The 15275-nt window shown below is 38.7% G+C and overlaps 1 protein-coding gene across 1 annotated transcript; it reads left to right on the forward strand.

Moving 5' to 3' along the window:
* Positions 1-1172: 1172 nt before the first annotated feature.
* On the forward strand, positions 1173-14736 carry LOC139747462 (ribosome assembly protein METTL17, mitochondrial). The gene is made up of 6 exons (XM_071659825.1): positions 1173-1365; positions 3246-3420; positions 5092-5223; positions 9535-9670; positions 12293-12433; positions 13009-14736. The coding sequence occupies exons 1-6, from the start codon at positions 1321-1323 to the stop codon at positions 13859-13861; spliced, it is 1482 nt and encodes a 493-aa protein (XP_071515926.1). The 5' UTR covers positions 1173-1320; the 3' UTR covers positions 13862-14736.
* The last annotated feature ends 539 nt before the right edge of the window (positions 14737-15275 follow it).

Consider the following 15275-nt stretch of genomic DNA (forward strand, 5'->3'; position numbering starts at 1 on the left):
TCTAACCTAGCTAATTCGTTAAACATCCGAAACGGTAATAATATCCATAAAACAGTGGGTATATGGAAAGTACCGAATATTAGAACGCAGAAGCCAAAAAAATCAACATGACAGAAAAAATACACCAGTCCTACAGGGAGGTCTAGGTTCAGCTCCCTAAAATCAAACATGAACTACATTTTACGGTCGAAGGGAAATGATGTAAACAAAACTACACAGAAGACAAACAAATAGCCTAACCCTAAGGCAATAAATAGCTCCGCTCAAAGTGCGCTTTTGTGCAAAACGCAGGCTGTCTACTGTCAGTGCATCACAGTTCTGGACACCTCGGAAGAAACAAACAAATCAGAATGGGTGAACTTGGCTGCCTCCATACAAAGGTGGAGGAGAGGAAAATTGAGGGGGAAATCCACACCCTCTATCTCATCTGATTGATGATGAGAGCAATTGCTTTCATAATCTCACATGGTTGGCATCTGGGGGCTCATAGGGAAGGATGGAGAGACAGCCTCCTCCCACCTCCCTGATGACCGAGCCAAAAATAGAGCAAGACCGTAGCTTAATGAAGTGTTGCTTTCGCTCCGGTCACGGTCCGCTCAAAACACCTTTTGGATGACCGTTGCTTGCGCGTGATTGGAGAGAGGGTGAACCCTGAGCCATAGTGTGCATGATCCCAATGAAATATATAAAATGATATTCAACCGCAGAGACTGCGAACCGTGAGCGAACATAGAGCGGAGAAGTTACAGTGTGAATCAGGCTTTCAGTAAGACTCAAGGCACCAGTCTGGGACAATTGTTATTCTAAAGTTTCTATGGATTATCAGTCACAACAATGATTGTCAATTACCTCACAAAATGGCGTTTATGTTGCTAAATAACTTCTCAAAACAGCCGGCATGTTGAGAACACACGTTTGTAATCCCCCACAAAATATCAAAACACTGACAACTTGGATAGGACGACAATAAACATACGCATACGATACGCACTTGTTACGCTAAAACTGAAGTATTCATAACCCATTCTAACTGATGTTGAGTACAAGGTATTTTATTTGTGAACATTGGCAATTTCTATGAATACATATATACAGTATGAAAAAGGACACACAATAATTCGTTATAAAGGTGCAAGTTACAAGACACGGTAACTTCTTTTCTTTTGGTACGATATTTTTTCCGGTGGTTTCCATAACATTCACATAGGAAGCACGAGTATCCCTAGTATTATTGGCTAAAGGATTATGATTCGCTTTTTCTCGGCGTGGATGTGACAAGTTACGAAATTGGGGGAAACAAACTAAAAGCTCTTATGCAAAATGAATCTCAGAAATATTTCACACCTGCAGAGATTCCTAACTAGGGTAAGTCTTAAGTTAATGGTACTTCTCTGTCTACATACATTTAACCTGAGCCTTAGAGCTCTTCTTAACCAATTTTTCATGCAAGATGATAATTCATGCTCCAATTCTCTCATGTATTTTATTAATCACTTCTACTTAGTGTTAGGATCATATTGATCCTCATTTCATCTTTATATGTGTAAGGTAGTAAGGTGGTGGCCCTAAACTGGAATGTTACCAATCTGACTTCGTTTTACAATTGTAGTATACTGTATGAGAACCATAGAAAAGTAATCAATTCGGTAGGGCTATGAAGATTAAAGTACCTAAAATGTTAATGGAAAATAATCAAAACCCCTGAAAACCTCACCCAAGTTGTACTAGGGATTTAGATATACTAATCTTAATGCTTGATGGTATTTTTGAGATATTCAAATGTTATTGTCTGCACCTCACATGGTAAACTATTTGCATTTAGAGCTCTTGAAAATTTGTTGATGTTCAATTTTAGGGAGTCTCCAGAACCAGCTCTTAGTTTCTGCAAGCTTGGGAACAAGATGTCGCAACATGTCTAAATAAAGTGTTAAGGTTAGTTTAGGTTATAGGTGTTAGGATTTGGGTGTTTGATTAGGTTTTTGATTGGAAGTTGGGTTAGGTCTGAGAAATCTGGCTATAAACCTTTTGCAGCCCAAGACAAATAAATATCCCGAGATCTCATATGAACCCAGCTGCTTCACTACCTAGCTCGGCAGAAATCAGAGGCAGTTACTAGTTCCACAGACAATCTCCTAATTTTCTATATGAGAATATTCATAAACTTACAGATGAGAATGATTAAAGCATCTTTTTTTCTGAAAAGCACATGCCTACACAACAGTTGGATAGAAGACCATAACAATTACTTAGTTTGGAAATGTCTTGGAAAATAAGGTGGCTGTCAGTTGATGGGAAACTTTTATTAGATTTTCATAAGTTCTGCAGGTTTCCAAAAACATTTCACATTCTTTTGTCTTAATTTGACTTTTTCTTGATCATAGTGGAGGGAATGGGTATCAGAGATATAAATAGATAGATAGCTTCATAGTTCAACTCTCTATCAAGTGATTGTAGGGCAAAAGTAATCGCTTTATTTCTAACGAGGGGCCAGAGTACAAGACTGCTATGGTGTGTGGGCTGACTGTGGCCCCAAGGTTACCTAATGTTTTTTTTAGCTTGCTCCTCACAGGCCTTTAACTCAGATAATGTTAAGGTAGTGAAAGTTTGCTGGGAGTATCGAGTAATACCTAAACGAAGTTATTTTGAAGAAATGTTTTTTCAAATGACACAAAACACTCTTAGCATACCTATATTTTTCTTATGTAGTTTATGGATGTGCTTAATAACCAGTACATATCACATGTATGATTTTAAATATTATACATAACGTGTAGATGAGAGAGGCAAACATGGGAAACATGGGAAATGCTGGACATGTATGGAAAAAAATTATTCATTGCAAACTTACGTTCAACTTAATGAGTTTTGTCATGCCTGTTTAAATTTGGAGTAATTATTAGTACTTGGGTTAGGTTATGTTCTTTTGAATGTATGCTAAAGTACTATAAAATTGAAAAAAAAAATATGCTAACCTAACCTTGCCAAACTGTGTTTATGTCACATTTTATTATTACTGTCTTATGAGTTGATTATCATATTAGCATTTATAATTTCAGCTGAAAATTAGAGCACTTTCATTTAAATCAACATTCCTAAATTTTCCCAACGAAGTGGGTAGAGTTTTGAAGAACAGTTGAGGGTAGAAATTAGGTTTCGGTGAAAATGATTAGGTTAAGTTACTACGAACAAAAACCATAATCATATCTGAAAATTTTTGTAAATGTTATTTCACTGTTTTATTACAGATCTTTTCAACAAATAGCAAGATAAAACCAAAGTTTGATTTCAAGCTGTTTGATGATACTGGCGAGGCCATAAAACAAGGATCTCTGAAGCCTCGTAATCATGCAGGATCCCTGTCTATTGGCACAGTTACTCTACCTGATAAGCTTACTGATGCTGCTACTCTTGCCTTTGCTGGTTGGTTTGTGAGAATTTAGTGCTGAGCATGTCCTTTTTATGCCAAGTGTGCTTCAAATCTTTTCTGGATGTCATGATTCGTAAGAGGACAGATGTGAGGGGCTGGGTCAATTTTATGTGAAAAATGATATGATTATCATAATTATGTAATGACAAGATTCCATAGTGAAAATCAGTGGTTATCAGGAAAACACGTTTATGGTATTTTTACTGCTTAATGCTGGGAAAGAAAACTATCCAAAGGACTAAGGCTGAACTCAGGATTTGTTTTAAACAGCTAGATTTACAGGTTCTATTTAAATAATAGGTTAAAACCAGTTCTTGTGTTCAGCCTAGTCCTCTGGATAGTTTTTTTTCCCCAGCAGCAAGCAATAAAGTAATGTTAATGTCTGTATTCCCAATAACCACTAATTTTCAATCATGGAAAGGTCAGTGGAACCTGGTTGTGGATAGGGAGCTGTGGTTTTGGTGCATTACATATGACAGCTTGACAATAGATGCTAGCAGATGCAGCCTTTCTTCATCTGTTCCTGGCACTACCTCTCTAAAAGAAGGAAATGGCAATGAATTATGAAAAAAATATAAAGGTAGCATGTACTGTAAGCAGAATGAATGTATAAATATATTCTTTTAATACAGCTGGTTTTGATTAATTTTTGTCATTCAATCAGTTTTATAAATCCCGCATATGAAAGCCATGCAGTGATAGGGAAGAGGGGATTTGGGTCATTTAAAAGGTCAGATGAAGAAGTGTATCAAGGGAAGAAGCTCGATGGTGGATGACACGACAAATGACTGTAGGAGAGGAAGGAGGGATCAGTACGTACAATATGTATTTGCACATGATGATGCCAACAGAATATATACATTAGTAAGTATGAGGGTTTGGAAACACATTCCTCCCCACAATTATGGCCATAATTCTATATCCTCTTGGTTTAAGGATGACATTTTAGAATTCAATATTGATATGTTTCAGATAAGAAACTGTATGATAGGGAGTAAGTATGTGAGGTTTGTGAGATTTAAGTTCGGGCTTATCATATCATGACAGTAATGTAAATGTTAGCTTTGTATTTCTGAAGACTAGGAGTAGAAACGTGAATGAAAAATCGAGGAGGATGAAACTCAGGATATTGTAAATGAAAAATAAAGCTATCTGGGAAACTACCAAATGATGTGATTTGGAATCACTTGAGTAATATGCATTGATAAATATGGGCTCGTATTTGGTTTTGAATATTGTTATGTGGGAAGGGCAAGTAAAGAAGATAATGGAAAGGTAAAGTGTGAATTTTCTTAAATTTCATTTTATCAATTTCATTAACTTACTTGTCATTGGAACTGGCAGTGTTAACAAAGGCCTTAAGTTTGCAGAAGCATAGTGCTGACTCATAGAAGTTTGAAAAGATGCAGTTCTTCTCAGTGTACATTAGAATTTATAATCATTTAAACCACAACATATTTGTTTGTATGTAGGAGACTGTTATGTTAATGAACTTTTTGACAAAATTTCTATATAGGAGACTTATGTTAATGAACTTTTTGACAAAATTTCTATGATATAATTATAAATGAGATTTTTTCAAATTAAAGAGGTCTATGAGATGAAAATAAAAAAAAATTTACATAACATCAGTAGTGTCTTCATAATATTTTTCTTTATTCTAGAGTATCCAGAAAAGAACTTGAAAAATGATGCCAAAAAGCTTACATCTTACTTGTGGTCTAGACACCCACCACTGGAAGTTGATGAATACAAGGAAAAACTGAAAGAAGTTGAAGAAATCATCAGGCAACAAGGTATATGATACTGAGTTTATCATCATATATCTAGAAATTATTCAAGGGCCCTTTATCTCCTTAGATGGCCAAAACATTAACCACAAAGAGAAAACTTGTCCATCATATTCACTCCATCTCTTTTTCACCTCCTCTGCACCTATTACCACTTCCCCATCTGCCTATGCTCCCTATCTAAACCCTCACCTGCCACTTTACCCACTCTTACATTCAAATAACCCATCAACAAAACACTTGATCCATTGCATCAAAATTGCTGACACACTTAGCTTTTTGCAAATCACATGCCTCTCTGCCAAACCCTTCTCATTTCCTAGTGCATAACCACCCACTTCTCATAATTCTTTTTCACTGTTTCTCACATCAGTCTGTGTCACACATTCCCACAACTCGCCTTAGAGGGCCAAAACATTAGAGAAAACTTGTCCTTCATCATATTCACTCCATCTCTTTTTCACCTCCTCTGTGCTATTACCACCTCCCCATCTGCACCTAACCTAACCTATTACCACTTCCCCATCTGCCTATGCTCCCTATTTAAACCCTCACCAGCCACTTTACCCACCCTTACATTCAGATAACCCATCAACAAAATACTTGATCTGTTGCATCAAAATTGCTGACACACTCAGCTTTTCCCAAATCACATGCCTCTCTGCCAAATCCTTCTCATTTTCAAGTGCATAACCACAAACAATCACCCACCTCTCAAAATTCACTTTCACGGTTTCTCACATCAGTCTGTGTCACACATTCCCACAACTCTTTCAGCAGAAGTGTTACCACTTCCTTGACTTTTGCCCAAACACTAACCTCTGACTTTACCTCAAGACATTCCCAAGCCAATTTTTCCTTTCCCCTTGCGCTTAGTTTCTTTTACATCGAGAACATTCAGGTTCCTCTCTTCAAACATCCCTGGGGAAAGGGAAGGAAGAATACCTCCCACATATCCCCTGTGTGTCGTAAAAGGCAACTTAAAGGGGAGGGAGTGGGGGGGCTGGAAATCCTCCCCTCTAGTTCTTACTTTTCCAAAAGAAGGAACAGAGAAGGGGGCCAAGTGAAGATTTTCCCTCTCAGGCTCAGTCCTCTGTTCTTAATGCTACCTTGCTAATGCGGGAAATGGTGAATAGTTTGAAAGAAAGAAAAGAAATATATATATATATATATATATATAGAGTTGATAGAGATGCTCTGTGGAAGGTATTAAGAATATATGGTGTGGGAGGCAAGTTGTTAGAAGCAGTGAAAAGTTTTTATCAAGGATGTAAGGCATGTGTACGTGTAGGAAGAGAGGAAAGTGATTGGTTCTCAGTGAATGTAGGTTTGCGGCAGGGGTGTGTGATGTCTCCATGGTTGTTTAATTTGTTTATGGATGGGGTTGTAAAGGAGGTAAATGCAAGAGTCCTGGAAAGAGGGGCAAGTATGAAGTCTGTTGGGGATGAGAGAGCTTGGGAAGTGAGTCAATTGTTGTTCGCTGATGATACAGCGCTGGTGGCTGATTCATGTGAGAAACTGCAGAAGCTGGTGACTGAGTTTGGTAAAGTGTGTGGAAGAAGAAAGTTGAGAGTAAATGTGAATAAGAGCAAGGTTATTAGGTACAGTAGGGGTGAGGGTCAAGTCAATTGGGAGGTGAGTTTGAATGGAGAAAAACTGGAGGAAGTGAAGTGCTTTAGATATCTGGGAGTGGATCTGTCAGCGGATGGAACCATGGAAGCGGAAGTGGATCATAGGGTGGGGGAGGGGGCGAAAATTTTGGGAGCCTTGAAAAATGTGTGGAAGTCGAGAACATTATCTCGGAAAGCAAAAATGGGTATGTTTGAGGGAATAGTGGTTCCAACAATGCTGTATGGTTGCGAGGCGTGGGCTATGGATAGAGATGTGCGCAGGAGGATGGATGTGCTGGAAATGAGATGTTTGAGGACAATGTGTGGTGTGTGGTGGTTTGATCGAGTAAGTAACGTAAGGGTAAGAGAGATGTGTGGAAATAAAAAGAGCGTGGTTGAGAGAGCAGAAGAGGGTGTTTTGAAATGGTTTGGGCACATGGAGAGAATGAGTGAGGAGAGATTGACCAAGAGGATATATGTGTCGGAGGTGGAGGGAACGAGGAGAAGAGGGAGACCAAATTGGAGGTGGAAAGATGGAGTGAAAAAGATTTTGTGTGATCGGGGCCTGAACATGCAGGAGGGTGAAAGGAGGGCAAGAAATAGAGTGAATTGGAGTCATGTGGTATACAGGGGTTGACGTGCTGTCAGTGGATTGAAGCAAGGCATGTGAAGCGTCTGGGGTAAACCATGGAAAGCTGTGTAGGTATGTATATTTGCGTGTGTGGACGTGTGTATGTACATGTGTATGGGGGGGGGGGGGGGGTTGGGCCATTTCTTTCGTCTGTTTCCTTGCGCTACCTCGCAAACGCGGGAGACAGCGACAAAGTATAAAAAAAAAAAAAAAAAAAAAAAATATATATATATATATATATATATATTATCCCTGGGGATAGGGGATGAAGAATACTTCCCACGTATTCCCTGCGTGTCGTAGAAGGCGACTAAAAGGGGAGGGAGCAGGAGGCTGGAAATCCTCCCCTCTCTTTTTATTTTTCTTTTTTTTAATTTTCCAAAAGAAGGAACAGAGGGGGGCCAGGTGAGGATATTCCACAAAGGCCCAGTCCTCTGTTCTTAACGCTACCTCGCTAATGTGGGAAATGGCGGATAGTTTAAAAGAAAGAAAAAGATATATATATATATATATTATATATATATTATATATAATAAATATATAATAAATAATATATATGATTTTATATCCCTGGGGATACGGGAGAAAGAATACTTCCCACGTATTCCCTGTGTGTCGTAAAAGGCGACTAAATGGGGAGGGAGCAGGGGGCTGGAAATCCTCCCCTCCTGTTTTACTTTTTCCAAAAGAAAGAACAGAAGGAGGCCAAGTGAGTATGTTCCCTCTGAGGCTCAGTTCTCAGTTCTTAATGCTACCTCGCTAATGTGGGAAATGGCGAATGTGTGAAAATATATATATATATATATATATATATATTATTTTTTTTTTATTATACTTTGTTGCTGTCTCCCACGTTTGCGAGGTAGCGCAAGAAAACAGACGAAAGAAATGGCCCAACCCACCCCCATACACATGTATATACATACGTCCACACACGCAAATATACATACCTACACAGCTTTCCATGGTTTACCCCAGACGCTTCACATGCCTTGATTCAATCCACTGACAGCACGTCAACCCCGGTATACCACATCGCTCCAATTCACTCTATTCCTTGCCCTCCTTTCACCCTCCTGCATGTTCAGGCCCCGATCACACAAAATATATATATATATATATATATATATATATATATATATATATATATATATATATATATATATATATATATATGATTTACTTATTTATTTTACTTAACCGCCGTCTCCTGTGTTAATGAGGTAGTACAAGGAAACAGACGAGGAATGGCCCAACCCACTCTCTATCCACCTATCTATATCTGATGCCTCTTCCCTTTGGACTCCCTCAAGTGGTTGGCCACAACAAAAGTCTCTTTAACCGATGAACTCAAGTTCCGCTTCTTAGCCCTTATGCCTTAATAGGCCAATGGCAGAGGGCAAGTTTAATGCAGTGTTTTCAGAGGCTCCTAGCTATGCTCCCAGCTAATGTTCCAAACTAATACTCCTATTTAATCCCCTTGTCCAATGTTCCTACCTACTACTTCTATGTATTGCATCTACCAGGATGCTAAAAGGCAGGGCTAGCACATAGCATTCACTGTAGAAAAAATCTAGAGTTAGAAAGAATTAGTTGCATAAGTTTGTCAAGAGTTATGTGTGGCAAGGATAGATGGAATGTTTGCAGGCAGAATGACAGCAGTCCATGTGTGGGTGAGTCAGAAAGAAAAGACAACCACCTTGGTTAAAGGAGTACAACTGGACAACCATTGTGGTGGCTCACTATGCAGCCATTTGTGACCCTCCCAATACCCAGGCAGGCAGTACCAGTAATATACCTCCTTGGTTGATGACTGCCTGTGAGCTGTCTGCCAACTACAACCTATATCATCACTCTCTCCAATACAATTTACCAGGTATTTTACTGTAAATTAGACATTCACACTTGTCACTCATTGCTTGATACAAAGGCACTATGCATTGATTCCTTCCACACTCATCTCCCTTCCTGAGAAACTCAACTTCATTCTCACATACTCCAGCTGCTTTGCCTCACTTCTTCCTGATTTACATTAAACTTTTATACACATTTTCCACTCTGCTTTTTCATTTGCAGAAAAATTTGATCCAATGTCTCCTGAAGTAGTGGAAGAGGACAGAAGACGACTTTTAGACTCCAGGAGGTCAAAAGTTTACGAGAAAATGAAGAGGGAAACCTATAACTGGAGACCTATCATTTATGATAAATACAAGTAAGCACTATATAATGCTGTGTTAATGAGCATAAGGGGAAATGACAGCAATTCCAAATCTTTAGATATAAGTAGCAATAATGAGATAGCCTTGATTAGGGAATTCAGTTGCTCATGCCATCTCAGTTAACATGCAAGAAAAAATACTATTTTTCCCCTTTACCATGTTCAATCCCTTTTCCTCTTTAAATCAAAATTACATGTGCAGTATATCCTCATTCAATCAAGCAGTGTTTGGTACATAAGAACATTCTGCTGAGAAAAGCTTAGCTCAAAATGGCAGTTAATTTTTTTTCATAAGAGGAGCATCATTTCGGATTTAATCCTAACAATATACATTTTTTTTTGTCTTATTTACAGTATTCAAAAGTGCACATGAAAACATCACTTACAGAATATCTCTTTTCTTTCTTTCTTTCATACTATTCGCCATTTCCCACATTAGCGAGGTAGCGTTAAGAACAGAGGACTGGGCTTTTGAGGGAATATCCTCATCTGGCCCCCTTCTCTGTTCCTTCTATAGGGAAAAAACAAAAATAATTACTGATGAGAAAACCAAAAAAGTAGTACATTTTCCCCTGTATTGGTATGGGAAGTTGTTGAACTGACAGGGGGGCAGGCCATGACTGGAGAAACTAATCTGAAACATTTATGGAAGTGTATGATGATTATTTTCTTAAGTGTGATTTTGTTGTAAATGCTCCGAAACACATTACATATACTAATGATTTTTTACAATTGTAGGCATGATTTCACATATCCAGTACATATTTATATATTCTTTACATAATATTATTTATTTATTTATTTTGCTTTGTCGCTGTCTCCCGCATTTGCGAGGTAGCGCAAGGAAACAGAAGAAAGAAATGGCCCAACCCACCCCCATACACATGTATATACACATACGTCCACACACGCAAACCTACACACCCATACATCTCAATGTACACATATATATACACACACAGACACATACATATATATACCCATGCACACAATTCACACTGCCTGCCTTTATTCATTCCCATCACCACCTCGCCACACACGGAATACCATCCCCCTCCCCCTCATGTGTGCGAGGTAGCGCTAGGAAAAGATAACAAAGGCCCCATTTGTTCACACTCAGTCTCCAGCTGTCATGCAATAATGCCCGAAACCACAGCTCCCTTTCCACATCCAGGCCCCACACAACTTTCCATGGTTTACCCCAGACGCTTCACATGCCCTGATTCAATCCACTGACAGCACGTCAACCCCGGTATACCACATCGATCCAATTCACTCTATTCCTTGCCTGCCTTTCACCCTCCTGCATGTTCAGGCCCCGATCACTCAAAATCTTTTTCACTCCATCTTTCCACCTCCAATTTGGTCTCCCACTTCTCCTCGTTCCCTCCACCTCCGACACATATATCCTCTTGGTCAATCTTTCCTCACTCATTCTCTCCACGTGCCCAAACCATTTCAAAACACCCTCTTCTGCTCTCTCAACCACGCTCTTTTTATTTCCACACATCTCTCTTACCCTTACATTACTTACTCGATCAAACCACCTCACACCACACATTGTCCTCAAACATCTCATTTCCAGCACATCCACCCCCCTGCGCACAACTCTATCCATAGCCCACGCCTCGCAACCATACAACATTGTTGGAACCACTATTCCTTCAAACATACCCATTTTTGCTTTCCGAGATAATGTTCTCGACTTCCACACATTCTTCAATGCTCCCAGGATTTTCGCCCCCTCCCCCACCCTGTGATTCACTTCTGCTTCCATGGTTCCATCCGCTGCCAGATCCACTCCCAGATATCTAAAACACTTTACTTCCTCCAGTTTTTCTCCATTCAAACTTACCTCCCAATTGACTTGACCCTCAACCCTACTGTACCTAATAATCTTGCTCTTATTCACATTTATGTATATATTATATTCTGTAAGGATCATTTACATAAACAGGACATTCTTTACTTAAATAAAAATATAACTATTTTCATCAAAATATGATTTTTCTTTTACTAGAAAACTGACTTTAACAGTAATTGCCCCATAAAAATAGTTTCCCACAAGGGTGAAGCAGTTACACTTTCTTTGAAAATTTATAAGTGACTTTAATGTCATATGTTTTTCTCTATATGATTTTACATTCCTAGTACCATTTTTAGGTAAGATCTAGAATAATTCATAAGTTGGGAATTCCAGTGAGGAGGCAAAGTTTAGAGCTATAGTCTGTGCTCAGTGTACTACTACATGCAGCCATAAGTGTTGTTGCCCAATGAAAGGGCTTAGGGTTTTCTAAGCAAGTGTAATTGCATTTGAAATCTTTTATTTGATAAACCAGATTGGAACATTCTCCATGTTACGAGTTTTTATGGGCTTTCCTCTTTCTGACGTGAGGCAACACTGAAAATTAAAAAGGAATTTGAATCTTATACCAAAGGTGCAGAAAAATCCAGGGACTTGCAGCTTTTGAAATTTTGTTATGAGTTGGTTGGAGTAACAATAGAAACCATTTTTTACAGGAAAATACAAATCAGATGTAAAAGTAATCGAAATGTATTGGCTGGGAACCAGTTCGTAGGAAAACATTACTGAAAAATTACTGATTATTGTTACAGATCATCTGTATATGCTGTTGCACGTATGGCACCAGACTTTGCCTCCTTAGTGAGAATACTGAACGAGATAAAGAAGCGGGATTCACAGTTCTCGCCTCGAAATATGCTTGACTTTGGATCAGGAGTTGGCACCAGCATGTGGTAAGTATAATGTGACTGGATTGCAATTTTTTCATAAAAATATTGAAACCTGCACATCTGGCCTAACTCTAGCACATCTACCCATTGCTACTAACAGATTCTTGAGGCATTTGGGCAGCTCCTGGGACTTATACTTTGTTTAGGTTGCCATCTATGGCTATGGCCAGCAGAGCCTACAGTTTCTGCACAACATACTCTCATTTACAAGATGACTGCAAGTGAGGAGCATTTGAAACAAAATGTGGGTAGGATATGAACTGAAAATTGGTTTGCTTTGATATCGTTATAAAATGCATGATAATTCAAAAGCCTTGAATCATTAAATATTTGATAATTAAAGCTATTGTAATTCTTACATTAAAATAATTTTTTTCAAATGTTTCACAACTACATGACCATTACCCAAATCTGCATTCTAAGTCTGAAATGTCACAAGTGTAAAAATTCACCATGTGAACCCATCACTGAGTGGGGGGCTAATGGTATACCAAACTTTCTACAGTAATTTCATACTTTTAATTCCAGTGATTTAGAAGTTACAACAATTGCAATACTTGTACTTTTCTAATTAACAGGGTTGTGGACAAGATTTGGCCAGGTAGCTGCAAAGAAGCTGTATGTGTTGATGCTAGTGGAGATATGAATGACCTTGCAGATTTACTGCTAAGAGGTGGAGACATCAGTAATCCTCTGCATGTACGGGAGGGAGGAACCTTCTTCAAACAGTTCTTACCCATGTCTGATACTCATAAATATGATTTAGTGCTTTCTTCTCGTACACTGTTTGAGCTCCCAGATATGGCATCAAGACTTCGCACTATTGATATACTTTGGCGTAAAACTTCTGGATACCTGATAATTGTAGAAGCTGGGACAAAAGCTGGATATAGGCTTGTTCTGGAGGCACGAGATTATGTTCTTGAACTGAGCAGGAGAGCTTATGAGGAAGGGGAGTCCAATCCTCAAGGGTATGTCTTTGCACCATGTTCTCATGACAAGTTTTGTCCAATTTTCTTTCATTCTTCTGATGCACACTGCAACTTCAGTGTTTCGTATAAGCCATATGCTTTTGGCAGGGAGCAAAATATTCAGAAAGATGTATTTAGTTATGTAGTATTAAAACGTGGAAACAGAGATGACACTGAAGTACAGTGGCCTAGAGTAGTGCGTCTTCCCATACATTCAAAAAAGCACATTATATGCAGGACATGTACAAGATATGGCACGTTCCAGGAACTGACGGCAACAAAACGTAGACAAGGTAATGTTTGTTATAAAGTGTTCAAAAAGACATCCTGGGGTGATCTGTTACCCATTGAGCTCCCAGAACCTGAACCAATACAAACACCAGGAGTAGAGGTTCTTCAGGTTGAATCTGATGAAGGTTCCAGTGACACCGTCAACAAAACAGAAGACTTGGAAGCTTAGGAAGGATTACTGTAAATGTTTGTCATTTGGTAATGAATGTTTTGCAGACCTGGTGTATCTTAAAAGACAGGTTTTTCACTTTCTCCAGAATTTGTTAATACTTTCCCAGGGCATGTGAAATGTCTGGTGTAAAACATGGAAATGTCTGTGGGGCCTAGATGTGGAAAGGGAGCTGTGGCTTTGGTGCATTACAAATGACAGCTAGAGACTGAGTGTGAACAAATGTGGCCTTTTTTGTCTGTTTTCCTGACACTACCTCACTGAAGCAGGGGGCAGCAATGATGTTTCCTGTGGGGCGTGGGTGGGGCCAGGAATGGATGAAGGCAAGCAAGGATATGCACATAATTATATGTCTGTGTATGTATATATGTTGATATGCATATGTATGTATATGTGCATGTATGGGCATTTATGTATATATCTGTGTGTACATGAGTGGATGGGCTATCCTTCGTCTGTTGCCTGGCTCTACCTCACTGATGCGGCAAATGGCGATCAAGTATAATAATCTCTATATTTCAATTAAGGCTCCTCCTTGATATGGACATTTGTCTTTGACTGGGTCCTCCAGCATAAAAAAAAAAAAAAGGCTTAACAAGCAAGGTTATAATAGGTAGGTGGAATAGGAATATGAAACTATATGATTAAATTATTACAGTACGTAGGGCATGTAAATAAAAGAAAGGATAACTGGATCTCAGAAGTGTTTGTTATGTTTGTGTTGTTGTATCTTGTGTACATACCACTAATGATGTATAGCATTTCTATAAAAAAATCTATTCAGTTTCCACCCTCTTGAGCCTGGATATCAGTGTCACTTCCTTTGTATAACATGGTGCTAACAACTCCAGGATGCAAATAAAGAACCGAATGCAGTAGCATATTACTTTTCCTACCATATGGAAAGTACATACGGCTGACACACAGGACTCAAAACTATGCAAATGTTTTGTATAATCATGGTTTTATTTGTAAAATAATGTGCCAAGGGTGGGTCAGGAGTCTTTAGAACTTCATAAAGTTAAAGGAGATGTGGGATTAAGAAGCTGGGTCATTTGTCTAAACCATGCATTCTGTTTCCTGCTGTCCCAACAATGGTATATTCCAAATCTATAAAAGCATTTTGACATTCAAAAAACTAGGAAATAGAGGCTTGTTACAATAAAAAGTGAATAAGAACATATAGGAACAATGACCCTGAGCAGTGTGTTGTACTTTTAAGTCGCAAGGCATATATTCACTATTATATATGAATAAAAGCTGAGTGTAAATTCACATAAACAGGGTGACAGTAAATGAAGATCAAAGTAAGGTTGGATGGAGTACGAGACTGAATGGAGAGAACCTGGAGGAGGAAGTGGAATTTTTAAGATACATGGGAGTGAACTTGGCAGTGGGTGGAACCCTTTTTGCT

The sequence above is a fragment of the Panulirus ornatus genome, chromosome 68, assembly GCF_036320965.1.
Source record: "Panulirus ornatus isolate Po-2019 chromosome 68, ASM3632096v1, whole genome shotgun sequence".
Classification (NCBI taxonomy): domain Eukaryota; kingdom Metazoa; phylum Arthropoda; class Malacostraca; order Decapoda; family Palinuridae; genus Panulirus; species Panulirus ornatus.